This window comes from Microtus ochrogaster, unplaced genomic scaffold, assembly GCF_000317375.1.
Source record: "Microtus ochrogaster isolate Prairie Vole_2 unplaced genomic scaffold, MicOch1.0 UNK1, whole genome shotgun sequence".
Lineage (NCBI taxonomy): Eukaryota > Metazoa > Chordata > Mammalia > Rodentia > Cricetidae > Microtus > Microtus ochrogaster.
In genome coordinates, this window is record NW_004949099.1 from 8,330,843 (window position 1) to 8,358,535 (window position 27,693).

General features: G+C 43.7%; 1 protein-coding gene and 1 pseudogene across 15 annotated transcripts in view; both read right to left on the minus strand.

Moving 5' to 3' along the window:
* The window catches only part of Magi1 (membrane associated guanylate kinase, WW and PDZ domain containing 1), a 618,461-nt gene extending 608,460 nt beyond the window's left edge, over positions 1-10,001 (minus strand). For 10 of the 15 annotated variants that reach the window (XM_026788194.1, XM_026788185.1, XM_026788186.1 and 7 more), the window contains exon 1: positions 9,185-10,000. In XM_026788194.1, coding sequence (XP_026643995.1) covers positions 9,185-9,497 — 313 coding nt within the window. In that variant the 5' untranslated portion in view covers positions 9,498-10,000. Of the gene's footprint in view, positions 1-9,184 lie in introns of all 15 variants that reach the window. The other 5 variants (XM_013352986.2, XM_026788192.1, XM_026788196.1 and 2 more) reach the window with 2 other exon arrangements.
* Positions 10,002-15,004: 5,003 nt separating this feature from the next.
* LOC113458032 lies at positions 15,005-15,199 on the minus strand (annotated as a pseudogene).
* Between the last annotated feature and the right edge of the window lie 12,494 nt (positions 15,200-27,693).

Consider the following 27,693-nt stretch of genomic DNA (forward strand, 5'->3'; position numbering starts at 1 on the left):
TGGCTTATCATCAGTATATAAGCAAGCGCCTTTTTAATTGCACCATCATGCCACTGTCCATAAAGAGAGCTGCGAGCCTTGTTTCCAACAAACTCAAAGATTAGTCTTACTGCAGAAAACATTAACGGTGCCTCTATTAAAAGCACACACAATCCACTCTGCTACACTAACAGTAGGCTTGATACCTTAGCAATGAGAATATAATTGTCTTACATAACTCGTTCTCCCAGCACTAGAGATAGTTACAGAAAAGGCACATAGGCCGAGCCAGCAAGAAGAACCTCTCACCAACCACAGAAGCGGTCAAAAGGCTCACAAACTTCCCTGATGTACTCAGCAAGGGGCTGTTGCCCTAAACCCAGAATTGATCCCTCAGCAATTTGACTTTTGTAAACACCTGGTTGGCACCTGGCCTCCACCTACTCGTGTTTCCTAGGACCACCTCCCAGTTAAGCCATTCACATTGGACTAATCCCTGGGGAGGCTGAGGGAGGAGGACTGCCTTCAGTCTGAGGCAACTTTACTGGCCACAGGCAAATTTGAGCAACAATGAAAGAATGTTCCAAGAAAATAAAACTTTAAAAAGCTAATCTCAGATGTGCTCCTAGAAATTCAATTTAAGACACACATAACGGAAGACAGACTGAGGTCAATGACTTGGGTAGTCAATGAGTTCCTCGGGTAGTTCTAGTGGAATAAAGTCTCATTTTATAGATCAACCACCTGGTGACCCTAAGTACTGCCACCACAAAAATCCAGCATTCAATTAGCCTTAAAATCAAGACTCTCCTTCTAAGATGGAAAATGCAAGTTAAGTACAACTTTATCTTTGACCCCAAGAAGATTCTAGCATATTCCATTCTCCTATGCTTGGCGGGAGACAAAGGACTAAATGTATTTCCTATAAAAACCCATAATCCCATGTCTGATTGAAGTGGGCCAGACGTGCTGTCTTCAATAATATTTCTGAAGCCCATCTAATACTATAGTCAGCTCCAGTCAGAGAGGGATCATTAAGAGTCACACAAAACTTAATGCAGACCATCATGAATTATTCACATTTTCATAATCTGCAGAGACAACTGAGCTCGAGAGCTACGTTCTCATTCTAAATTTGACAGTAAACAACAAATATATGAACAAGTACTGCACAGCAAGCACCCTCGGTACCACGGAAACAACATCAGTGAGGAACCAAACAAACCCCGCTCTCTTGGAACTTACATTCTACAGACAACATACTTAAGCGATCTGCTTATTCCAGGGTCAAACGAACACAAAAGGGAGGACCACAAAATGACAAGTGTCATGGACTTCGTTTGAAATCATGTGTCAGAGGAAACTATTATATGCCCAAATCCACAAAGTCCCCCAAAAGCCAACAAGGAGACGGAGTCCCGTATGTAAAAGCAAAGAGCCTTTATTTTATGCAAGTTTGTAAACTCGGTCTCTCCGCATGTCCAACATATTGGAATAAACGAGAGCCCCGAGATCAGTTAGAGTTGGGTTTTATAGTAATAAAGGTGGGGGTAAGACGTTTCTGAGGTTCAGGACCCCTGACTGGCTGACATTCATCTAGGGGTGTCCTGGTGAGTGTGTGCTGGCAGGTGATCCTATCTACAGCAGTTGAAACCTTAGGCATTTCCTTTGGATGGTCTGTTCCTGGGTGGTGCTCAGGTAATCTTAGTTTATGGTCCTTCCTGCAGCCAGGTATTGCTTCAGGGTAAACTACTGAGACTCAGGCCTCTATTAAACTTGTGGATGGCTGAGTCCTACTCTGGCAGGTGATAATGGTTGGAAGTAAAGAACTTCCTTTGGGTAACATGTTCATATTTATCTTATCATGGCTGGCTCTACAGAAACCTCACTGAGAGGGTGACATCTAAGAAAGGCTTAAAGTTCATGAAGGAGCCAGTCTGACAGATGTGTAGGTGACGACCTGCATAGTGGGCAGGGATAGAGAAGCGATGTCAAAAGCCAGATCGCACAAGCCTTGGAAGTTTCCCTATGAACCTTACCTTTGCCTCCAGGGGGGGGCGGGGGGACTACAGGAGTGAGCGTCAGTCATGGACTGCTCTACTATGTAACTGCTGAACTAGGAAGGTAGATGATTACTATTTTAATCATAAGAAACATTATTTAAATACATCTTTTTTTTTTGGTTTTTTTGAGACAGGGTTTCTCAGTGGTTTTGGAGCCTGTCCTGGAACTAGCTCTTGTAGACCAGGCTGGTCTCGAACTCACAGAGATCCGCCTGCCTCTGCCTCCCGAGTGCTGGGATTAAAGGCTTGCGCCACCACCTCCCGGCTTTAAATACATTTTCTAATTGCATTTCATGCCTACAGAAAAGTGAGACTCAGAACACAGCAGAGCTTTTCTAAGAGACCCAGACTACAAAGCAGAAGTCAACAGACAGAGCCAACCTTGACATCCATGGGCTTCAGCTGGGGAACCAATGAAAAGAAACCACAAGAAACAATACATGATGCAGACACCCATGGAGTGCAGCACAGCAAAGCTCCGGGGCCCATAAGAGACTTGGCAAGGTTATGGTGCATATATACGAACTGAACTACAGACAGGCAAAGATTCGCTAACCTACTTTTTAAGACATGAATGTCAGCCCTTAACAAATCTGACAGCCTTCATTCTTAGTGTATACAAAATTCAGCATATCCTGTTACACATATATACACACTCAAGGAAAGGACCACTAACATCATAGGGTGATGTTGTGCATTAAATAACCACTGTTTATAGAGCAACATCCTTCATGTAAACCCCTGTGGTAAGGAGATGTCAGAATGTTTTCTCTTATAAACCACTTAATTCCCCTTGGTGGATATCATCAATTCTGCTATCCGAGACGAGCGGGATACTGAATGCCGACAAATGCAACGAGCCAACTGTATGCCACTGCCTCATAAGGTCAAGTTAATCTATTTTAAATGACACAGCCAATGCCAAAGGGTGGTCGCAAGGAACAACACACAGCTTGGGCTGCCTGTCCTTGCACTGTTTCCTCCCTATAAAAGCCATGAAGTATTCCTCAAAAGAAACCAAAAAATACGCCTCTGAGAAGGGTCTTTTGGCACCAACAACAAAAATAGACTGATTTTTGAAAAGTTTAAGTTAAAATATATATATATATATATAAACACAGAGTATAATTTAAGAGTGAGAGAAAGGACTGAAGCTGTTTTTGTAGCAAAGAGTCTATTTGCTGTTGGTGAAGATAAATAAATAGATACTCTTCACAGAGACAAAGCCCCAGTAAAACAGAGGTAAAACATCACTCGCAGACACTGGCTCAGAGCAGAGCCCAAATGACCTGAGTAGGGAACCTCTGCCTGCTGAGTATCTGAATTTTAAATCCAAAGACTGTTTAAACTTCAGTTACTAGAGTCAACAAGCAGAAATACTTGAATATAACTCATCAGGCTTTGACAAACGTTATTGCCCAGAATAAACTAACAGATACTGGGAGTCAGCTAACTGGAAGAACTGGTGATGGGAAAATGAATGCAGTAGGATTCTAAATAAGAAAGGATGGAAAGAGACAGAGAGAAAAAAGGCAGAGGCCACAGCTGGCCTAGCTGCACACTTACCTGAGACCATCATTGGGGCACACACCCTTTAATCCCAGCACTCAGGAGGCTGAGGTAGGCAAACCTCTGTAAGTTCAAGGGCAGCCTGGTCTACACAGAGTTCCAGGTTAGCCAAGGCCACACAGTGAGACACTGTCTCAGGAAACAACTCTTGGCAAGAAGAAACCATGGAAAATGTCCTCTTAGGCGGAACACATTTCAGTGAGCACCTATTTAGTGGATGCCGGGCAGTGGTTTAGGCACTGGGACCGAGGTGAGTAGTGGCGGGCTTCTTGTTTTCACAGGAGGGAAGGACACTAAAAGAGCCAGGGCTTGTAAAGCGGTGACAACACGGCAGGAAAAGGGGCGCAATGACTCAGGGTTACCATCCATGCTTACACTGGTGTCTGACAACAGCTCAGACCGAACTAAAAAAGCCAACGCCATGCGCCTCTTCCCAGTTCCAGCTCCGCTACAAGCCAAGGTCTCCCCACTAGCACCAAGATCTGAGGAAGAAGGTCAGCAAGGCAGCTCAGCAGGGAAGGTGCTTGCTGCTAAGGCTGATGACCTAAGCTTGATCTCCAGAACTCACGCAGTGGAAGCAGCAAACTCCCTCCCTCGAGTGATCCTCTAGCTCCACAAGTGTACCATGGCACACTTGTGCATGCATTACACACACACACACACACACACACACACACACACACACACAGAGCGGACACCAGGAGGAGGACATGCGGAATGAACACGACCCAATGAGCAGCTCTTTGAAGATTCAGTAGCAATACAAACCAAGGGGCATGAGAGATCCATGGCTGCCCTTGCAGCACCTATTTCAGTCAGGGGGGTTGTAACTTCCAGGCGCTCCAACACTCTAGCCTCTGCAGACGACCGCACTCACATGTATGTGCCCACACAAGGACGAACAGGCTTAACTAAACTTTAAAAAGGACGGAAAAGCCAAGCATAGCTTTGCACACATGTAATCCCAGCACGCAGGAAGGTGAGGGCAGAAGACTTCCATACAGCCCGGGCTACTGAGTTTAACAGCAACAGAGCAACATAGTGAGACACGGACTGAAAAAACATGGGAAGTCAGGTAATGTATGGTTCTGTGGGTGAAGAGATTCACTGCACACGCCTGGAACCCGGAGTTCAATTCCAGAGAAAACAAAGGTAAAGAGTGAACCAGACTGCACAAAGTTATCCTCTGCCCATACGTGGGATATGTAGGCTGTAGCATGCACATGTCCCCACATACACATCCCACAAGCACACACACAAAATACATAAACAAAATAAATTTTAAAAGGCCAAGAGAAAAAGGAATATTAAAAAGGGGTTGACTGGAAACAATCTGAGAGAAAGGATGCAGATCCGGCATTGACAGGAAAGGAAAAAACCAAGAAAGGCACGCAGTGCGTTTTGAAATGAAGGGAAAATGGTCACAGAATTATTTTAAGGGTGCTGCTCGTATATTCCGATTCACCAACACAAGCACATAACACCAAACCAAAACAAAGGAATAAAGCCTGCACCCAGAACATGTTCAGCTCTAGGAGGCACAACCCCCTCACCCTGTGGTGAGAAAGGTTTTTGCCAATGTTTGAATTTAAATTGTGTCTTATTTATTCTCTTACTTGCCTTAAGAAGAGAGTGGAAGGACAATTTCAGTTCCTGAGTAATTTGCAAAACCACAAATTCATCCACAAAAAATATGAAAAAGCATGACCTATAATATACTCTTTGAGAAACTGCAATCAGACCATTTTAAACCTCGAGTCTGAGTCATTTGTGGCCCAGATTTTCACGAGAGTGGTGGCTCTGAAGGGAGGCAGTGGATCCCAGGGGAGGCAGTGGATCAGAAGGGAAGGCAGTGGATCCTAGGGGAGGCAGTGGATCAGAAGGGGAGGCAGTGGATCCTAGGGGAGGCAGTGGATCAGAAGGGAAGGCAGCAGATCCGAGGGGAGGCAGCGGATCAGAAGGGTAGGCAGCAGATCTGAGGGGAGGCAGCGGACCCGAGGGGAGGCATACCCACTTACACCTAGCACTGAGAAATTTTTTTAAATCCACAGAGGGTGACTTTGCAATACCTGCCACTCCTTGTACTAGAACAGAAGGTCACCACCTGCCTGTCTTCCCCACTTCAGGCTATATCTTAGGCCAATAATTCAGAAAACTCCCTTGGGGAGCCCCATGCCCAAAGTTTCTGAGTCAGAAGGACCTTGGGAGGCAGAATTTCCATTCCTGATTGCTTAGATCTGCTGGTTGGGGAACTCTAATTTCAGACCCAGAATCCCAGGCTCTGGGATGGCACTGGGCTATGCTCTCCTCTACCTCTGCTATGTCAGCAGGGCTCTTAGCAAAGCTACCCAACCTCTCTAAACCCACGTTTCCAAGATCTGAGTCAAGTTCAGAGGATTAATGAAGAGAATGACCACGAAGAGCTAGGCTGACCGGCCTGACAAATTCTGTCTTCTGGTTTTATTCTGGTGCTAAGGTGTGAACCCAGGACTCACATGCACTAAACACACACTGGCCTGGCCAATTCCAATGTGAGAAATTAATTTAAAAAAAAAAAAAAACTAGCTACCTCCTATTCAACATTTCTGTAATCACTTTCTTTCCCTAAAACACTAGAATGATTAAAATTCAACATGGACATGATTAAAGACTGGCAAAGATAGAAAATAACTAAAACACTCATAACAGCTTGGTTTGGAACAGTCAAATGTGCACTAGAAACAAAAGCAAAATGCACACTAGCAAATACTGTGCAGCAATAAAAAGGGAACCACAGAAGGAAGTACACAGCATAAGATCTCCAAAACCTCCTGGGTGAGAAAGACACCACAGTATATAATCAGTAGTGAGCAATCTGAATACAAGCCTTATGTGAGAGGAACAAGCACTTTGCTGGGAGTCGATTAACTGGGAAGAAGTGTGAGGGGAATTTCCAGGTAATGGAAATAGTCTCTATCTTCATTTAAATGATGGGAACATGAGAGGGTACATGTGTCAATCACATGCCAAAAAAAAAAAATGTATATAGATGTCTGTATATATCAGTTTAAAAGTTTATTTGGGTTCTTTTTAAAGATCTAAATTCTGTTATAGGTGAATAATATGCACACAAATCTAACCTATGTATATATACAATATTTTTAGGCATTTTATGACCAACAACTGCCCTCTACACTTAAAATGAAGAAACTCCAGCCTAGTGGGTCCATTGAGTCTGGTTCACAATCCACTCCTAGTCCATATGCTACCATTTGCTATAGACTATTTTGGCTCACAAGTCTCTCCAGAGAACTGCCATGCAACAGAAAGAGTACAATCTTCTCACACAAGACTGTGACATTTCCACACAGACAAGTAGTACCCAGAGTGACTGTGTCCCTGCAAGGAGCTAACTGGAAAGGGAAACCCCATAAAAATATCATTTCTTCCCACCATAATCTAGCTGGTACAATAAGACACAGTAACAAAGAAAGTCAGACACAAATATATCCTATAATTTAAATCACTCTGGAAACATGAAAAGGAAGACTGTTTCCTAGGGCCTTCTTCACTGTAATATCAACATTGGATAAGTAAGTGTGCCCATGTAATTATCACACGCAGCAGTATTCATAATGCAGTGGATTCCAGGCCACTCCTAGCCCATTACAAGCACGTTCAGAAGCACAAACCCACTCTCCCTTGTGAACACTTCTGTTGGCAAAAGATAGTCCTAAGGGAAGGGGCTGACACTTGGAGGCACTACAGTAACTGTCAAATCCACAGGCATCTTTCCCCAGCTACAGTGAAGCAGACAGACAGACAGACAGACAGACAGACAGAGAATCTTTGCTAAACAGTGGAAGAACTCAATTTCAGACAGTTTTTTGCCCACAAGTCTTAGGACCACTAATCACCCCAGAATCCCTACAGGATGAGAACTCTTTCTGCTAAGTGGTCCTAAACTCAAACCTAATGGTGCTCCCAATAAATGTCTGACATAGTATTTTCTCAACGGCTCTACCAAGTCATAATCACCAGGGTGACTGGCATTAAATTCCGAGCTGGGATAGGTAAAGGACTGCTCAAATTCCACACTATGACAACAACGATAGCTCGCTTCTACCGAGCACTCGACGGTGAACCAACACTATTCTGCACACTTTCTGTTACGACTTTTATGAGAAACTCATAAGGACGTATTCATCAGGCAAGGCCAAATAGCAAGACCAGCCCCTGGCTCCCAACACGACTGATAGGCTCAGCTACTAGGCTACCCACACACATACTGCAGCCCGGCTCAGGTCGTCTGGAAGAGGCCTGCTGCTGAGAGAAATGGCTCAGCCCAGCCTTTCCTTTGACACACTTCCTTCAGCTGCAGCCATTCTGACAGGAACATATGGCAACTTTTCAGCACATTCAACTCTGCCACCTCCTCTGGTGCCTTCATCTGGGAGAACCTGCGTCACTGCACTGGGGTGCAGGAGGGATCCCTTTAAGCACTGCAGTCATTCTCCGATGGCCAAACAGAGAATCAGCCCGCCGCTCAGAACAAACTGAGAGTGACTAGCATACCCCTGCCAGGAGGCATCTAAAGCATCTTGACGGAATCCATTTCAACCCTACAGACTTCTGGGGGAGGAATTTGCGTTCCCCTACCCCAAAACTCAATCCCTAAAAGTCATCCCCAAAAGTCCCTCCTCCTCCTTGCTTAACAGAAAAGGCTCATAAACTTTTAGTAGTCCTGTGACCTTGGGCAAATCACTTACTGAAGGTCAGTGCCGGCTTACTAATTATAATATAGGACTTACAAAACAAGTCGATCGTATAGCACTGCTGTGAATCAGAATGAGATAATGCAATTAAACCACTTTCCAGAGAGGCTCTCACACAAAGTACGCTAACAATGAATTGTAACTATCAACAATCATCTTCAATAAGGATGAGGGTGCAGGAGGAGGAGGAGGAGGCGGCTGGGTAAACTTGGACTAGATTCGCGCCAAGAGCTAAACACCCCTTCCCCCACTGTATGTCTCCACAAGGAGGAGACACAGACGTCACCCCGCTGTGGGGTGACTGCAGCCTCTGCAGGCGGCCGGATTAGGAATCCCCAGGGGGTCATAACCGAGCCCACCTGAAGGGGTGGCAGGGTGAAAGCAATTTTGTGATTCAAGAGGTCCAATCAGTCACAAACAGACCCTTTTCCAAGACCAGTTTTGGGAACATAAGCAGTGCCAAGAGAAAACGCCACCAGCTCCGTGAGCTTAAGCATCTAATAAAGGACCGGGGGAAGCGTCCACCTCAGTCCTGCCTCAGTCTCCCAGATGCCTCAACGTGCAGACGAGGCTGCGCAGCACTAACTAGGCAGCTGCGCTAAGAAGTTGGCCAAGCCGACCTGGGAAGCATCTCCGCTTTCCAGAGCAGCCCCAGCCCCTGCCCGCCACGCAGGTGGGCGCGCAGCCCACAGTCTCACAACTTTGCGTGTCTCTGTCCGGGGCCTCAACTTTGGCTCTCGGCATTCAGTGCAAACGGCGCCCCCTCCGGCCGCCCCTCTTTTCTTGGGGGCCCCCCCACAAAGGCACGCCCCGTCTTACCTTGTCTGACGGCTCTGAAGGTGACGGCCTCCTTGCAACTGTCGATGACTCCCAGCACGTCGTAGCGGGGCAAGCCGGACACCCGGACCCCCTGCACCTCCAACAGCAGTTCACCTTCGGCCAGCTTCGGGCCCTCGCCGCAGCCGGGGAGTCCCGCCACCTCGCCTGCCGCCACCGCCCCCACATACAGAAACTCCCCGTGCTCCGCGCCCCCCAGCACCGTCACTCCCAGCTCGCCCTGGGGTCCCCGCTTCACGATGCACTCGTGAACGCGGCCAGTCCAGTGGTTCTTCTTCTGGATCACTTTCGACATGATGAGTTTACAGTCCCTCCTCAAAAGGAAAAATAATAAAATAAAATAAAAACTGCTAAAACGAGAGACAGGTGCCCCCACAGCACGAGCCCCCGGCGCGGCGGGCTCACGGGACAAGCATCTCTCCGAGCGCGGGAGCGAGCCACTCGATCCTCGTCGCCCGACTCACTCGCGTTCTCAAGCCATCATAAAACAAACTTTCCGGGCTCCGCCGAGAGCCCTGCACGGGCGCCCGCGAGCTTTGTTTGCATTCCGGTGCCTCCGGGTCCGCGTTCCGGCGCCGATCGCGCTCCCGGGACCAGAGTCCACTCCGGCGCCGCCCGGGCCCGCTCTCCGCTCGGCGGCTTTCTCCACACGCGCCGCGCCTGCTCCGCGCCGGCCGGCCGCTCCTCAGCGCGAGGGAAGCCCTTTCCAAGCTAGTTGCCGGGAGCCCTGGAGACGCGGCGGCGCGGGGCGGGGGTGAGGGGACGCGAGGGAAGTGGCCGCGGCCCCTTTAAGCAGATACAAAGGCTCGGCTTGTTTTGTTACAGTTCATTCTACTCCGCTCGGCGGAGCGCAGCGGCCGGCCGGAGAGGAGACGCGCGCGCAGGCGCCCGGTGGCCGCCCGCGGGCAGGCCCGCCCCACTCCTCCTCCTGAAAGGGAAAGATTCCAACGAGCCTCCCGCGGGGTCCTAAAACCGACCCTCCATTGACGCCAATTTCCTCCTCTCCCCACGTCGTCCGCCCAGACAGACCCGTTTGGGGAACACTTGTGCGTGCCCCACTCCAGCTGTCTAACTTTTGGAACACCGAGAATCCTGCTTTGGTGATTGCAAATCGTTTCAAACAGGTGGGGGCTGGGAGACGAACTCAGTGCCGGTCTCACTCTCTTGCCTGCAGTTCCCTTGTCGCCCTCGGCCGGTGCCTGGCCACGCCACCGCTCTCGCGACTCCTCTGTCTCCCGCCACATTCCCGCGCCTGTTCCCCGCCCAGGGGTTCAAGTCCACACGCGGAACCTGGCTCTTGTCTCTGTGACCCTAACGACCCGAACCAGCAAGTCCCACACACCCTCTACGCGTCTCTGTCTGTGCCCATCAAACGCACCCACACGTGCGTTCCCACCCTTAAACTTCGGGACCAACTTTTTAGGACGAGGAGAAAACTGCCGGAGAGTGAGAAAAGCCAAAGGCTAGCGTGGCCTTCAACCCAAGAGATCTCACTAGCCTCTCATTGCCCTTCCAGCAAAGGCGCAGCGGCCAGCCCTCTTTGGCTTCTGGGGAAGCCGAGAAACCGAAAGACTGCTTCGGGAACTAAAGATCACCGCAGGGTGCGAGTCCTGCACACGCGTGAGCGGGGCCACCTCGGAATTCGCCGCCCTGAGGAGGGATGCAGTGATCTGGGCGCTGGCGAGGTTGGGACCACCTCCATCGCCAAGAGACTGGCGCAGTAGTGGCCCAAGCAGTTTCTTCTACCTTTTAGTGATTTTCAAAAAGTTCCTCTTTGGTCACAGAGTTGAGAATCTACTAGATCAAGGGAGTTGCATTGGAGCCACTAAGGAGGTGAAAATGCCTCTGTGGTGGGTTGAAAGAAGTCTGAAGTTCAGAGTCCTCAGGCATCCTCAGGAGTGACAGTCAGTAAAGGGACTTCTCAGAGCTTTCACAGCAACCCCCCACAGTTGTTAGAAATAATACATGCGCACTGGAAACTTGCAAAGTAAATAATTGTATGGTGGCATATAAAACTTAAGTCTGAGAATTAGAGGTGGGGGATCGCAGTCCTTACTGCTTGGAGTTAGGGGGTGGAGATAATCTGTCTCTCTTCGAGATACATGCATATATTTAAGCTCTTAAAGCCTTGTTTCTAGAGTGCTTTTCTAAGCTAATGAAAATAAAAGTCTGCCTTTTCACATCTATAATCCGGGCACTTGGGAGGCTGACACATGGAGATCAAGAATTCAAGGCAAGCCTTAGCTATATATCAAATTCTAGGGTAGCCTGGACTCCACAAGACCCCATCTTTAAAAAGGTAGGGGGAGGTGAAAAAGTCAATACTCCCCTGATTATCTGGGAAAATGAGAGGAATTTCATGTCCAGCCTCTAGGGGATTTTGTGTTTTGTTTTTTGTTGTTTTTCAGTGGTGATGGTGTTTGGGGGCTCGTTTGGGCTTGTTTTGGGTGTTGTTTTTGGTGTTTTGTTGCTATTGTTTTTAACTCTTAAAGCACTGACAATGTCAAATGAACAGTCCCTCAAACCTAACTCCCTAGCCCTAGCAGAGATCTAGCCATTAGAACCTCTAAGATGTTCTAACTGACTTTTTGTGGCTGTGGTAAAATGCTAATCCAAATCAACGTGGTTGGAAAGGGTCTATTTAAAGTTAAGACTTACAACCCATCATCAAGAGAAAACAGGCAGAAACCTAAGCATAGACCATGGAGAAACACTGCCTGCTGGCTTGTTTCCCCAGAATTGCTTGACTGCCATTCTTCTACAACCCAGGCCCACCTGCCCAAGGATGTCATCCCACACCGTGGCCTGGACACTCCTATATCAGTTAACAATGAATAAAATCCTCCACAGACATGCCCTTTGTCAACCTGACTCACAAACACATTGCTGTTAAACCATAATCTTTCCTTTCTTTGTCCCTTAGACTTCATGCTAATATTAATATCACAATCTAAAATGCACTTTAACTTTAAAAGTCCCATGTCTTTAATTTTTTTTAACATTTTAAAAGTTCAGGGGCTCCTAACAAAGTTAAAAAGATTTAACTGCAAAGTTAAATCTGTCTTGAAAAATCAAATTGTTACAAACTCTTTGCTATTTTGTGTTGGGCCATGTTTGTAACTATCTTTTGCCTGGAATAAGATGGACTGAACACCTATTTTCTCTGATTTCAAGACTAGGTCTAACTCATTCTGCAGCCAACGACAGCTTCAAACTCACTCTTCCTTTCCTCTATCTCTAGAGGACTATGATCACAAAAGGATGCACCAAGCCTGGATTTTTAAGGATTCCCTTAATTGGTGTTACAATGCAATACTAAAGGCCACCGATTTAGCATACCATACAAATATACATCTTTAATTTTTTTCTTAATTTTGTTTTATGTGTATGGGCATTTTGTATGTTTGTGTATATGTGTGTACTGAATGTATGTTTGTGTACCACTTTAATGCCTGGTGCCCATGGAGGCCAGAAGAGGGTATCAGATGCCCTGGAACTGAAGGTACAGATAGTATGAGTTGCCCTATGGGTACTGGGAACCAAACCTTGGCCTTTTGGGGAAGCAGGCAAGACACTTAATTGCAGAGACATCTCTCCAGTTCAGACAGACAGCTGGGTATTTCAGTGCTGGATTTCAAACACCCAGCATTGTGTATGCTAGACACCTCCAATCCACACCTAAGGCTGTAAATGTGGAATGACCCGAGAGAAGGCACACCTGGGAGCTCTGAGGGCAGTATGGAGAAAATACAGTGCAGTCAGGGTTGGAAATTTCCAGGTACTGAGTTTCACATGTGCCTACTGACTCTTCTCACCCACTCTGTTTCACATGGTCTCATTCCCATGCCCACAGTGGAAGCAACTTCAGAGCAGAAATTACATCTCTGATATCCAACCTTAGAATTCTTCCCAAATATCATGGTTCATGGCAAATGTCCCGGTGCCTTAGTTAGGGTGGCTAATGCTATGATAAGACATCATTATCATGAACAGTGTGAGGAGGGAAGGTTTATTTCAACTTACGAACTCTCAAGTCACACTCCAATGCTGAGGAAAATCAGAGCAAGAACTCAAAGAGGGCAGGAGCTGATGTAGAATCCATGCAGGATTGCTGCTTGCTGGCTTGCTCCTCATGACTTGCTCAGCCTGCTTTCTTATGGCACCCAAGACCACCAGCCCAGGGGTGGCACTGCCCACAGTGAGCTTGGCCCTCCCACATCAATCATCAATCAAGGAAATGTACCACAGGCTTGCCTACAGGCCATCTGGTGAGAGTGTTTCTTCACTGAGGTTCTCTCTTCCAAAATGACTCTCGCTTGTGTCAGGTTGCTCTGAAACTAGCCAGCACAATTGACCCTTTCTCAGCTTGACACAGAAACACATCGCTGTTAAACTAAAACCATTCCCCCTCATTCATCCACAAGATCTCAAAATTAATATCACAATATAAAACAGTCCAACTTTTAAAAGTCCCAGTCTTTACAAATTAAAACGCTTTAAAAGTTGAGTCTCTTTCAAACACTCAAAGACTCTTTCAAAATTCAAATTCTCTAAAATATTTATAGCGTCTTTAAAATATCCAAAGTCTCTTCAATGTCTCTCAACTCTGGGCTCCTGTAAAATTAAAATGAGCTAAAACTTCCTTACTTCAAGAATGAAGAACCAGGGCACCATTACAATCTGAACAAAGCAAAAATCTCCAACAGCACAAATAACTCGCTGTTTGATTTCTGGGATCCACTCAACAATCCTTGCCCTCCAAAGGGCTTAGGACAGCCATTATACTCTAGTTCTGCTGTTCACCACATACAGCTTGTCTCCTAGGCTCAAGCTGAGTCCACTCCATACCCATAGCTGGCCTTGGTGGTTGTTCCTGGTATTAGCATCTGCAGAAACTCTAGCGACACTATTATCAGCTGGGCTGCGCCTTCACCAGTAACTTCTTCTGGGATCTCTTCACAGACTGATCCTACTGCATGATGCCAACTTGCAATCTCTCTCCATGACCCTGCAACCCTCAGGTTTTCACTGCTACTGAAGCTGCACCTTCACCGATGGCCTGGCCTGGCCCCTTAGATGCCAAGCCTCAGCTGCTCCATGACTACTTTATACCTTCAAAACCAGTAAAACCTAGGAGACTCTTTAACAAACCAAGTTCAACTGTCAGCATGAGGCACAGCCTCAGCTACCTGGACCTCAGCTTCTATGTGCTGACCCTGAGGAAATATTTCCTAGGAGATTTTGATGGTAGCAGCAAAGCAAAGGTTTCCCTTTGGTGGTTCTGATCTCCTCCAACTCTTCAGTTCCAGATAGCCAGAACCACAGATTCTTAATTCAAGATCGCGCATAAAAAGCCTTGATAAAGCCTTTAATTCCCTATGAAACTTCACAAGCTAAGCTTCCGTTGTCTGTACTGCTCTCAGTGTTCTTTCAAGCTCCCATAGAACTGAGCTCTGAACACTCAATGGCTTTCCGGGGCCAAAATTTAAATGGTACCATAATCATTCCAAATCAGGTCTGTCACAGTAATGTTCCTATGACCTGGTATGAATTTCTGTCTTAGGGTTTTTTATTTTTCAAACTTTCAAGTCATTCTATCTTTAATAACCTGCCATTAATTCAAAGCATGAAAAACAAAGTTAAGAGTGTTCCTTTTATGGGAGATGCCCATTACGGATAGACTCAATCCCGTGGTGAGCTAGGATTCCAAACAGTACAGGAAGGCGTCACTGCTCACGGATCGATACATTTGGTTACTGATAATTGGCCTGGGGGCGGGTAGCAGATGTAATTAAGAAACTCTCAGAGAACAGAACACTGTTGCTGGGTCATGAGCACCTTGAAGCGTTTCTTGATGGTGATTCGGTGTCTTGAGTATTTGTCGTCAGGGGAGAACCGAGCAGGATGGGCAGAGCAAGTCTGTTGTCCCATAGGGTCAAATTTCTTCAACATATAGACGCAATCTCCCTGTTTGTTGAGGTAATACTAGAGAAACATGACTGCACTTCAGCAGGAAGACACCAACCTGTCTGTAGTCAGTCGCCTTTGCCAGGGCTTTTTATTGTTATGGTAATAGAACATGATCAAAAGCAACGTGAGGAAGAAATGGTTTATTTCAGCTTATGACTCTCAGGTCACACTCCAAGGCTAAGGAAAGTCAGGACAAAAAACTCAAACAGGACAGGAACTTCTGATCAGCAGCCATGCAGGAATGCTGCTTACTGGCTTGCTCCGTATGACTTGCTCAGCCTTCTTTCTTATGGCATCCAAGACCACCAGCCCAAAGGGTAGCACTGCCCACAGTGAACTTGGCCCTCCCACATTAATCATCAACCAAGGAAATATACCACAGACTTGTCTACAGGCCATCTGGTGAAAGCATTTTCTCACTGAGGTCCCCTCTTCCAAAATGACTCTAGCTTCTGAAAGGTTGACATCAAACTAGCAGCAAAAGTAGGGAGCTTTGTTGAATGGATATGAATGAATGGCCAAAGCATGGCTTTAAATTATATGATACATGCTAAGGACGTTAGACTTGAAGGCTAAAGCCAAGGTTATTTAAAGATGTTGTTGTTGTGTTGTTTTGTTTTGTTTTGTTTTGTTTTGTTTTGTTTTGTTTTGTTTTGTTTTTTGAGACTGGGTTTCTCTGTATAGCCATGGCTGTCGTGGAACTCTCTCTGTAGACCAGGCTGGCCTAAAACAGATCTGCCTGCCACTACCTCCTGATTGCTGTGATTAAAGGCGTGGACCATCGCTGCCTGACTAAAGATTGTTTTCTAAGAAGGACTTATACCTGCCACATTTTAAAGCATATTTTCCTTAAACAAATGTAAAGAAAGGGCTCTAACGTCTTAATGTTTCTTACTTGTGCCAGCAATTTGGCAATGTATTCTGCTGCAGAGAATGATGCCACAAATCCAGACTTTGAAGCTTACTGTGTATGCCAGGATAGTTATGTGTGTTGTTATATTTAATTATTGCAGCAGTCAAGTGAGGTGGAAATAACCAGAAATGGCCTCAGTTTGATCATCAAGAAAAGTGAAGGCAGGAATTGAATAAATCTGCCCAAGAGTTTTGAAGTAACAAAGCCGGGCATTAATCTAGAGGCAAAACCCAAAGACCATGTGCACCGAACACTTTGCTATGAGACTATAGATGCAAGCATTTAGCATATTTAGGCAAAGCTTTGTTGGAAGGGCCTCTTGAGTCTGCCAAACAATGTATTTAGGTTAATTTAGTTGTCCCATGTCTTCCTATCTGTCTGAAGGAATACAGTGTTCTACTCTGGGGTGTGCCTCTGAGTCTTCTAAAGACTGTGTACTTTACAGGAATGTAGGGAGGATAGATTTGCAAGCATTTCTGCAGAACATAGGGATCTGAGAGCTGAATGCAATCCAGGTGATGGACAAAGCCTTCTTATACTGTTGACACAGAACATTTCCCCTTCAAGTTTTTCTTTCTTTCTTTCTTTCTTTCTTTCTTTCTTTCTTTCTTTCTTTCTTTCTTCCTTCCTTCCTTCCTTCCTTCCTTCCTTCTTTTTTACTTCCTTTGAGACAGGATCTCACCATATATCCCTGGTTAGCCTGAAACTCTCTGTGTAGACCAAGCTGGTCTCAAACTCAGAGTTCTACCTGATTCTGCATCCTAACTACTCGGATAAAAGCTAGGTGCCACGTGGCTCAGTCTCCTCTTTGTTTTAAAGTTGTTTGGTTTTTTTAAAAATGTGTTTATGTGTATGCCTGCATGCGTTTATGTGTACCATGTGCATTCATGCACACATGGAGGCTAGAAGAGGGAATTTGAGCCCCTGGAATGGTAGTTACAAGGAGTTACAAGATAGCAGTGTGTGTAAATGCTGAAAATCAAACCTAGGTCTTCTGCAAGAGCAGTGAAGACCCTCAACGGCAGAGCCATCTCTCCAGCTCCAACCATGAACTCTTGTTTTAGTTTGGTTTTGGTTTTTCAGTTTTGGGGAATTGTTTGTTTTGGTGTTTCTTAGACAGGGTTTCTTTGTGTAGCCCTGACTGTCCTTTGTAAACCAGTCTGGCCTCAAACTCAGGGATCCCTTGCCTCTGTCTCCTGAGTGCTGGGATCAAAGTTGTGTGACACCAGACCCAGCTACCAACTCTCAACTCTTAATAAGACCGACTAGAACTAAATGAGAGTGAACTGTAACAACAGGCTCATCACAAACCCAGATCTGACTTCTATATAGCTCTGTATGCTATAAGGAAGAACAAAACGTAAGTATGAAGGATCAATTAATTTCTTCTGCTCCTCCAAAATTTGTTTCTTTCTAAAGTCTTGAAGCTATGAAGAAAAATAGCCACAAAAACAGTCTGGGCTGGGAGGAGAAAACTTAGGTTGGTTTGTAGGCATGCCTTTGGGGACATTTTCTTAATTGTCCATTGATGTAGGAAGACCCAGTCCTCTATGGGTGGAGCCATCACTAGCAAGTAGCCCTGGACTATAGGAGAAAGCTGAGCCAACCAGATAAAGCAAGGCACAAAGCAGTTTTCTTCCATTATATCTGCTTCACTTTCTACCTCTATGTTAAATTCCTGCTGTTTGGAAAGAATATTCTCAGTGTCACACAAAGTGAAAACATTCTAACAAAGCAATTTCTTTTTGCCAAGTGGCTGTGCCATGACCCTAACCAGGCTAACCAGGACATGCTTGGGTTACAGTTTATTCTAACCCTGGAGGTGACAGTTTCTAGAGAGCCATCTTAGGGGCGTACAGAGCTTGGAAAGACAACCATATATACATAAGTTTCAAGATAGGGGAAGTTTGTGGAATATTGGCCATTAGTGGGTTACCTGCCTTTGATAGAATGAAACATTTCTATAGTTTATAGAAATATAAATATTTCTCTTTATTATATATTTTCATTTTTTTCTTCAAGGTCAACCAGTATATGCTAACTTTCTGAACTTTCCAATAATAACATTTTTTTTGTTGTTATGATAAATGACAGGATTGTTTAGTGAGAGAAGTCTTGAAGAGGGTCTGGACAAGCAAGGCTCCTAACACAGGGACTAACTATTTCTCCTATTCAACATAGCTTAAGGTGAGCCACCTTCCTAGGGAAAGGTCATTGGTCAGGAGACTGGTCTGACTCCACTGGAATGCTGGGTCTCCATCCAAGCCAAAGAGTCTATTCTCTGGACCAGAAGATTTCTCTCAATAGGCCCTTACTGCTGCTGTAACATTCCTGAGAATGAACGTCTGAGAATCATTTGCAAACCAGATCAGAAACCAGAGCCTCTAAAACACTTCTGGCATCTCAGGCCTTTGGCAAAGATGAGGCTACCAAGAGGCCCAAGGACATTTCTGGCTTTTAGCTAAGAGACAAACAGTTATTTTTCTTTTATTTCTGGGGTCTTTTACCTTAAACTGACTATATAATTTCTGTCCTCCTGTAACTGACATATGAACTCAGAGTTATGACTGATCTGGATTTTCCCAATTGAATATGGCAGCCAGGATATCTCTCAACTGGATTTATCTAGAGGACCCCCCAAAGTGCATGCACCGTTCCATTTATGTAATGTACAGATTTAAGGAGGAAAGAAAGTTCTCTACTGATGCCTGGGAGGAGATGTGAGGAGGAAGTAAAGGCAGGAGCTATTAGCATTACAAGTCCTAGGCAGAAAACCACAAAAGGTCATAACAGAGGACATTTTGTTATTTTTATTTATTTATGTTTGTTTGGTTTTTTGGGGTTTTTGTTTTTTCTAGACAGTGTTTCGCTGTAGTTTTGGAGCCTGTCCTGGAGCTAGCTCTCGTAGGCCAGGCTGACCTTGAACTCACAGAGATCTGCCTGCCTCTGCCTCAGGAGTGACGGGATTGAAGGTGTGTGCCACCACCACCTGGCAATTTTTTTTTAAATCTCCAAATCAAAGTCCATTGGAATCTCTTGATGGCCTCACAAGAGTATCCATCTATTGGACTTCTCCTCATTTTCATTGATCTCAAAGGCTGCTCTCCAGAACGCTGAAACCAGGATCTGCCCTTAGGCCCTTTGATAGCTATTGGAGCGGCTAGAAGCTGTAGCACAAATTCTAATTGGTCTTAATAATAAAAGCCCAGAGTCAGTTATTAGAGAATGAAAGCGGAAAGATCAGAGAAGCAGAGCAACTAGCGACTAGTTATATTTTTTATTTGCTTGTTTTTGTTTTTCAAGACGGGATTTCCTTGTGTGCTTTGGATCTTGTTCTATAGACAGGATCATCTTGAAATCACAGAGATCTACCTTCCTCTGCCACTCAAGTGCTGGGATTAAAGTTGTTCTCACCTCTATCAAGTCCTCTGAACCAGATAAGATGCTGTCTCTAGGAATTCTCATACTGAGTGGGGTATCCTGTAGCTCCAAGTCCTCTGACTGAATGCTGACTCTATGAAACCTCAGAATGAATCCTGAGCTGCAGTCTCTTCCTGCCTTACATTTCCTTGCTCAGCCACATGACTTCCCATCTCCACCTCCCTAGTGCTGGGATTAAAGGCGTGAGCCACCACCACTTGGCTCTGTATCTCTTTTCGACTAATTGAATCTTGTGGAGCACAGGATGGCCTTGAACTCACAGAAATTTGTCTGCCTCTGTCTCCTGAGTGCTGGGATTAAAGGCATGTGCCATACTGCCTGGCATCTATGGCTAACTAGTGTGGCTAGCTCTGCACGCTGATCTTCAGGCAAGCTTTATTTGTTTAATCGCAAACAAAATATCGCCATTTTGAGGTCCCTACCAAACGGTTTTTAGAGATGGATTGAAAAGAAATTTAGTCACATTAACTTGTAGGTTAGAATTGGAGGGCTTTCCTCTCTTGGCTGTAGATAGGTGTTGCAGTGAGCCGAGGTAGGAAATTTTATCTGAACAGCATTTTCTTTTGAAGAAGAATGCCCTTTGTGAAAAGTAGCTGTTGAAGTTAGCGTCTCAAATAGATTTAAGTCTAATGTCTAGGGAATGCTAATCCTTGGAATGTGAAAGAAATGTACCAATCATTTTAGTCTTTGCTTATACTTCCATGATGGGTGTTTAACACCTTGTAGTTAGTCAAAGTTACTCATTTTGTCTTCTTGATCCCAATCGATTGAGGATCTGGTCTCTAGGAGTTACTTGGACTTGAGAAGAGCCTCTGCCTCCTTTAGCCTTCCTGAGGTTTGAAAGAAAATGGCCCTCATAGGCTAAAAGGGAGTGGCACTATTAGAAGATGTGTCCTTTTTGGAGTAGGTATGGTCTTTTTTTTTTTTTTTTTTTTTGGTTCCTGTCCTGGAACTAGCTCTTGTAGATCAGGCTGGCCTTGAACTCACAGAGATCCTCCTGCCTCTGCCTCCTGAGTGCTGGGATTAAAGGCACGTGCCACCACCACCCGGCTAGTAGGTATGGTCTTACTGGAGGAAGTGCATCCCTAGGGGTGGGTTTGAAGTCTCAGAAACTATCTTTCACTACCTCTTCCTGCTGCCTGTCAGTCCAGAGACAGAACTCTCAGTCACCTCTCCAGCACCACATCTGCTGCAAGCCATCTTGCTTCCCACCATAATGATCATGGACTAAACCTCTGAACTGTAAGCCAGCCCCAATTTAATGTTTTTATTTATAAGAGGCGCCATGGTCATGGTGTCTCTTCACAGAAATAGAACTGTAACTAAGACACTTTCTTTTACTAGTTTTTCTTCTATGTGAGGATAAGTCAAAGTTTTGTTCAACCATACCTTTGTTTGGGAGCACTGAAGAAAAATGTCCTGTGTTGGCTCTCTTATTCATAGACTGGGCCCTGAGTAGAGTTCACCAGCTGTGTCTCCATGGCCTCCCTAAGCAAAGGTTATTTGCTGCCTCCAGTCTGGACCTAGTTGACATTGGAGAAGAGGCAAAATATTGTCTCTTTTAAATCCTTCTGACCCATTTAGCGTAGGTCTCCGAGTCTAGTTACTGAACAGGGAGAACAAGTATACCACCACTCTGGCACTTTTAATGACTATGTAATATCTAAGATAAATAAGCCTACACATTTTAAAATAAACGATTAGACATATATTTTTGTTCTTTAAGTCACTCTTGTAATTGTTATAAAGAACAGACTAGTAACTCCATTACTAGAAGTGAACATTGACCTTATTTCATTATATACATAAAGTCCTCCACATGCCTTATATAACTGAATCAGGCCTTTATAACTTGCTTAAGCTTTCCAGCTTTCTTTTTCATTCTAGAAAAAGCATCCAGCCTTCTTACTCTTCATAGGAAAGTCCTGTTTTAATAAAATATTTCCGTTTTTACATCATTCTAATGGTTTTTTTTTTCTTAATACCATAAGAATTTTCTCCTGGGAGAGTGGAAGTGGGGATGACTTGACTATGTCTATTCCCTCCTGTAACTGGAGATTTCTCTCCTACCCACCAGTTACCAAATAACCACTCTGAAGCTTAATATTAGTTACAAACTCTTTGGCCTATTAGCGCAGGCTTTTTATTACATAGCTCTTACAACTTAACCCATTTGTATTAGTTTATATTTTACCACAAAACTTGTGACTGTTACCTCATATCTTCTTTGGTAACTGCTGGTGTCTCCCCGATTCTACCCTTTTTTCCCCCTGAATCTCTTTTTGGACTTCCCACCTGTCTATTCTGCTTGGCTATTGACCAAATCAGCTTCTTTATTAACCAATGGTAAAAAAAAAAAAAAAAAAAAAAAAAAAACATGCTCACAACATGTAGAGAGACATCCCACATCATTTTCCCTTTTCTGTATAATCAAAGTGGAAGGTTTTTAACTTTAATATAGTAAAATTACATATAACAAAACAGTTATTAAGTAAGAATTACAGCTACAATATTTAGTCTATTTGTATTTGACAAAATTAAAGAAAATACTCTATCATCTATCCTATCTTTGTGAGTCTAAAGTTTCATATCTAATTTATATTTTATCATAACTAAGAAAAGCTTTAACAATAACTATTTAGTCTTCAATTCCATCAAAGACCCTAGAAGGGTATAATATTACCTGGGAAGTACATTGTAAGCAACTTCCAAAACTCTAGAAATGACAGTGATATCTGGCTGCCTGTACAGTCACCCAAAGTTCTGTAGCATTGGGGCATCCCTATTCAGCCTGCAGACTTAGAGTATCTGGCAGATTTTTCAGTGAATTAGGAAATTTGAAGGACTGTCCTGTCTATTTTGACAAAATTCATCAGTCACTTTCTTTTATGTCTTGTGTAATGTCAGGCAGACTCTTTCATGAAGCAGGAACCCTGAATAACTGTCACCTTATTTTGATAAGTTCAGCAGTCATTTTCCTGTGGGTCTTGCATGTCCAGTTTATACAGCACATTGTCAAGCAGTCTAGGCAAGAGCAGTTTCTTGCCCAAATGGCTAGCCTTGCTACATTGAAAGCAAACTTAATAAGGAGCCCATCATCCTCTTGAAGTAATTGGTACTGCCAAGAGCAGACATCTCTTACTGTCAAGAAAAATCTAAGTTCTTAAAATATTTTAAATGTCATATTCTGTAGGTTTTTTGAGTGTTTGAAGATTACCTATCTATTTGAAATATATCTCTGCATATCTAAAAAAACTAACATGACAAGTTTGACTGTTATAAATGACTATTAATTTGTATTTCTTAACAATACATTACATTTATAAATGAGCTGCATGAACATTATGCCTTAAACAAGAGTAGAAGTATACAAAACTGACCTTAAATTTGTATCAATAAACCAAAATCTATACCAATGTAAAGTATTTTAAGATTAACAGGTTTTTTGGATTAAAGTAGATTTAATAATCTACCCTTTTTAGCATTTCTATATAGTATTCCCCTTTTTTCTTTAGAAAGAGATTGAATGTGACCATTAACAGTTTAAAGCCAATTCCCTTTAAATAAAAAACAAACATTTATAAACAATATTTTGGGGATTTGGGCATTAATTTTTATGCTACCTCCTGCTGATTGAGGGTCCTGATAAACTTATGGGGATCCTGAGAAAATTTACAATTATGGTTAAATCTCGGCTGTAGTTGCCTTGAAACTATTCTGGATATTGGATCACCCAGGTCATTGCTCTTAGGTAGACTTCTCAGGGGGTCTTACTTAATTATACCATATTAGCCTGAGAGCAATCCACAGTTTCTCATCTTCTATGGAAACAAAGCAGAACCTTTTCCCCAATGCAACATATCTTTAAACCCAAATTTTTAAGTCAAGAAACCTCTATGTTGGTTTAGCCTAGCAGCCCCCACAATCAAATGTCTCTCTGCAGTCAGCTCATTAATAACCAAAAAAAATTCAAAGAAAGCACAATAGTATAGATAAGCCAGACTCTCTGTGTTTTCCATTTTATGTAGCTTATTAAAAATTTTTATTACTCTCTTTCCTTTTAAGAACCTCAGTTTATTATCTATAAATTATTCTTTTAATCTATTTCTCTATCTATCCTTTATCCTCTCTCTCCCAAGCCTATGCATATTTATCAAACACATTGTGACCTGTTTAGAGGCATGTTGTCTGAATCTGGCTTTATTGCATATCTGTAATCATTTTCTGCCCAGGAGAGGTTTTAAAATGCTAAGTGAGTGTTACTAGAACCAAAGCCAAGGCTTTGGGTTTTGGATTCACCTCATTTGACTTTCCAACATGGCAGCAGTCCATTGCCAACTCTAGTATTTATGCTCACTGCCCCAACTCTAGGGACACAGTGGGTCCACATTGCCTTGCACAGTGCACCCAAACAGCTTGTAACACACTGCCCACAAATCTCATTCAAGTTCTCCATAGTAGCACCTCTCAAAACAGACTTCTATGCTGCCAACAAACCGAACCTATCTGAAAAAATATGTGGCCACCAAGAAGCTGTGCTTGACTTCTATTTTTGTGGGTCTAGAAGTCCTCTCTCTCTCTCTTTTTAACTTTTAATGTCCTCTTTTTAAAAAACAAAACTTTTTTTAAACTTTTAACCTATGTAGATCCATGCCAGACAGTGAACACCATTTGTAACTGGAGGTTTCTCTCTTGCCTGCCAGTTTCCAAATAACCATTCTGGGGCTTAACATTAATTACAAACTGTTTGGCCCATTAGCTCAGGCTTATTATTAACTAGCTCTTACAACTTAAATTAACCCATTGTATTAGTTTGTATTTTACTATGAGGTTTGTGACTTGTTAACTCTTATCTTGCTTCTCTGGTAGCTGCTGGCATCTCCCCAGCTCTGTTCTTTTTCTCCCTGTATCTCCATCTGGATTTTCTATCTGGATCTATTCTGCCTGGCTATTGGCCAAATCAACTTCTTTATTAACCAATGGTAATAAAACATATTCACAGCATAAAGAGAGATATTCCATATCACCCTCCTTTTATTTTTCCTGAGACAGGGTTTCTCTGTGTAGCCCTGGCTGTTCTGGAACTCACTCTGTTGACCAGACTGGCCTCAAACCTGATTGTCTAAGGCCATGTAGAACCTAGATCTATTCTCCTCCCTTCCTCCAGACCTGATTCAAAGTCTCCCAACTTCTTTGGGAGAAGTTGGTGGATGGAGAAAGAAAGGAGAATCCATGCCAGAGAGAAGACAGGGAGTTAAATGTAGGCTTTAGAGACTTTTTGAGAGGCCTATTGAATGAGGTTAAGGATTCTCTGGGTCGGCCCAGGGAGTTGGCTCATCCTATCTAAGGAAATCCATTTCCTTATTTTTCTTGGAACTCAAGTTTGTTCTGATTATTTCCCACTCCAGTCAAATCCCTTAGAGTGCAACCCTCCATCCCTTAAGAGGATTCTTGCATTGAGATTGAGAGACCCTTGTAGTTCAACCCACTCATCTCTAAAGAGAAAGTTGCTTGCATTCCTAGTTGCTCTCGATCTCTGGAATGTCCCAATATTTAGTAATAGTTTGCTGTTCTCCATAATGTTTCTTAACTTGGTCTGTGTACAGCTGTGCCTGGTGGCCCTGGGACTTTCCTAGGCTCTTTCCCACATCATAGAGAAACTTTCTGTCCTGGAAGCATTACCAATCTGAAAGACCATTATTTGCCTGAGACCCTGAGGGTCACTGCCATGGGAACATGGGCCATGTCTCCTTCAAAGGAGGAGATTCAGTCAAACATTCTTCCAGATGAATCTGAAATCTGGGACCAGAATCCAAATTGTTGTTTCACACAAACACAAAGAAAAAGTAACCTAGCAAAGCAATTTATTTTTGAAAAAAGGTTCCATCACCCAAACCAGGCTAGCAAGCATACACTGGGGTGAGAAGGTTACTTCCTTAATATTCTAATGTAGGTGGTGACTGTATCTTACCCGAATCTGACGTGATCAACTAGTTCATAATCTCTCTCTCTCTCTCTCTCTCTCTCTCTCTCTCTCTCTCTGTGTGTGTGTGTGTGTGTGTGTGTGTGTGTGTGGTGTGTTAGCATGTGTACAGTAGAGTCAAATCCCAGGAATGTTCAGAATTTTGGCAAATAGACACATACACAAGAATTTCAAAATGGGTAGGTTTATGGACTATTGGCCCTTGGTGAGTTTAGCCACCTTTGATAAAAAGAAACAAACAACACATTTTTTCCTACTGCCTTGGCATCTCTTGATGATCGACTGTGTTCTGCAAGCCAAATAAATTCTTTGTTCCCCAAGTTGGTTTGTGTCCATGTTCTAGCACAGAAACAGACAAGCAAAGTAGGACACAGTCTAGAGTAGCAATTTGGCCTCACTCTTCTGGAAAAGTAAGGATGGGGTATAAGCTTGTCAGCTCTTCACAAAATGTAAGTCAAGGGAATTACTACATAGACCAGTCTAGCTTTGAATTCATCCTTCTTCCCCAGCCTGTCAAATGAACCTTAATTCCTGTGGAATGCTGTTAGGAAGGTTCATTAAAGATGCCAGTATAAATATCCATGTAGAGCGAGGGAACCACACGACACTGCTGACACGGAGCACAGACCAACAGGGTAGACTGAAGCCATTGGTCCAGGCAGATGGTCATCAGAATAAAGGCCGTTTTCCTCGTGATCTCATGGAGGCATGATTCTCCCACTGACATGTTTATTTTTCTCACCAGGCAGACAGAAATGTAGTTGACCTTCACTGTATTTCACACAACTCTGCGCTGTGAAAAGTATTTCCCCCCCCTTAGTACCTCAGCTGAGAACAAAGATAAATAAAATATTATTTTTTGTGACTTTTCAATACATCAGATATGAGCTTCTATTTCAATATACTAGAGAATGAAGGCCAAGAAGAGAGGGGATTTAAACTTTTGAATCCTGATGGACATTCTGGTTTACTTCCATTAATCCCTTTCCAGAAATAAAAACGGGAAGATTTGAAGTTAGACTGTATATCAAAGGAACAAAGAAAACCCAAAACTTTATCATAATACTCCTAAGATTTCCCAAATAGTTCAACTCTATAAAATACTGTTTAAAGCAGCAGCCCCTCCTGCTTTATCATTCCACTGAAGATGCTTCTGGCAATGCTGCTCCCTGCCTAGAGAACAGGATCTTTGCATTTTATTCAAATACTCATTGTTTCTGTCTCTTTCTTGGTGTGTGTGTCTTTATAACTTTTATTTATTGACTTACATACACACTTGTGCACTTCACTTATTCACTTTGGTTACATACACTTGTGCAAGTGTACATATGTGTGTAGCATGTGCATGCCACATCATTTGTGTGGAGATCAGAAGGCAACAAGGGTAAGGGTCCATTATCTTCTTTCACTCTGTGGTGCCCAGGTATTGAACTCAGGTCAACAGGTTTGGCTGCAGGAGCCTTTCTCTGCCCTCTGAGTCAATCTGCATCATTTTCTGCTTTGTTGTTTGTTTTATTTCATTTGAGAACAGGATAGAGTAAAGGTCTTCCTTTATAGGCCTGGCTAGTGTGGTCTTCACCATGTAGCCCAGGTGACCTCACACTCTGAACAACTTTTCTGCCTCAGCTTCACAAGTGTTGGGATGACAAGCATGTACTGTGGTAGGTAGGAGAGTAGACCCTGGAGAGCTAAGAGGAAGAAAAATAGGAAACAGCCAAGCAAGCTGGACAATGTCCATGAGCGAGTGTACATGCAGGCTAGTCAGTAGCCTCTCTGTGGACATGCACACTGACCACGTCTCTCCTGTGATCCCCTCTCTTCTCATTCTAGCTCTTATGGCCTGGTACTTTAAAGCACCCAATTTGAATGCGCATAGCCATGTATAGGAGATAGAGAAGACAAAAATGTATAAAAGCAGCAGAGAGGCATTGAATAATATAAAAAAAACTTCTGAATTAATACAGCTAGTGTATTTCAAGGATGTGTTGACCTCAGAATGGAAACCAGGAGATGTGCTATGTTGGAGAAGGTGCTTTGCTCTTGTTTCCACAGGAGAAGAAAAGCTATGGATACCATCAAAATTAATAAAGATTCGGTTTGAAAAAGGGAAGCATCTTTTTTTTTTATTCTTTCCTTGCTTTTTTTTTAATTTATTTATTTATTGAGGATTTCCGCCTCCTCCCC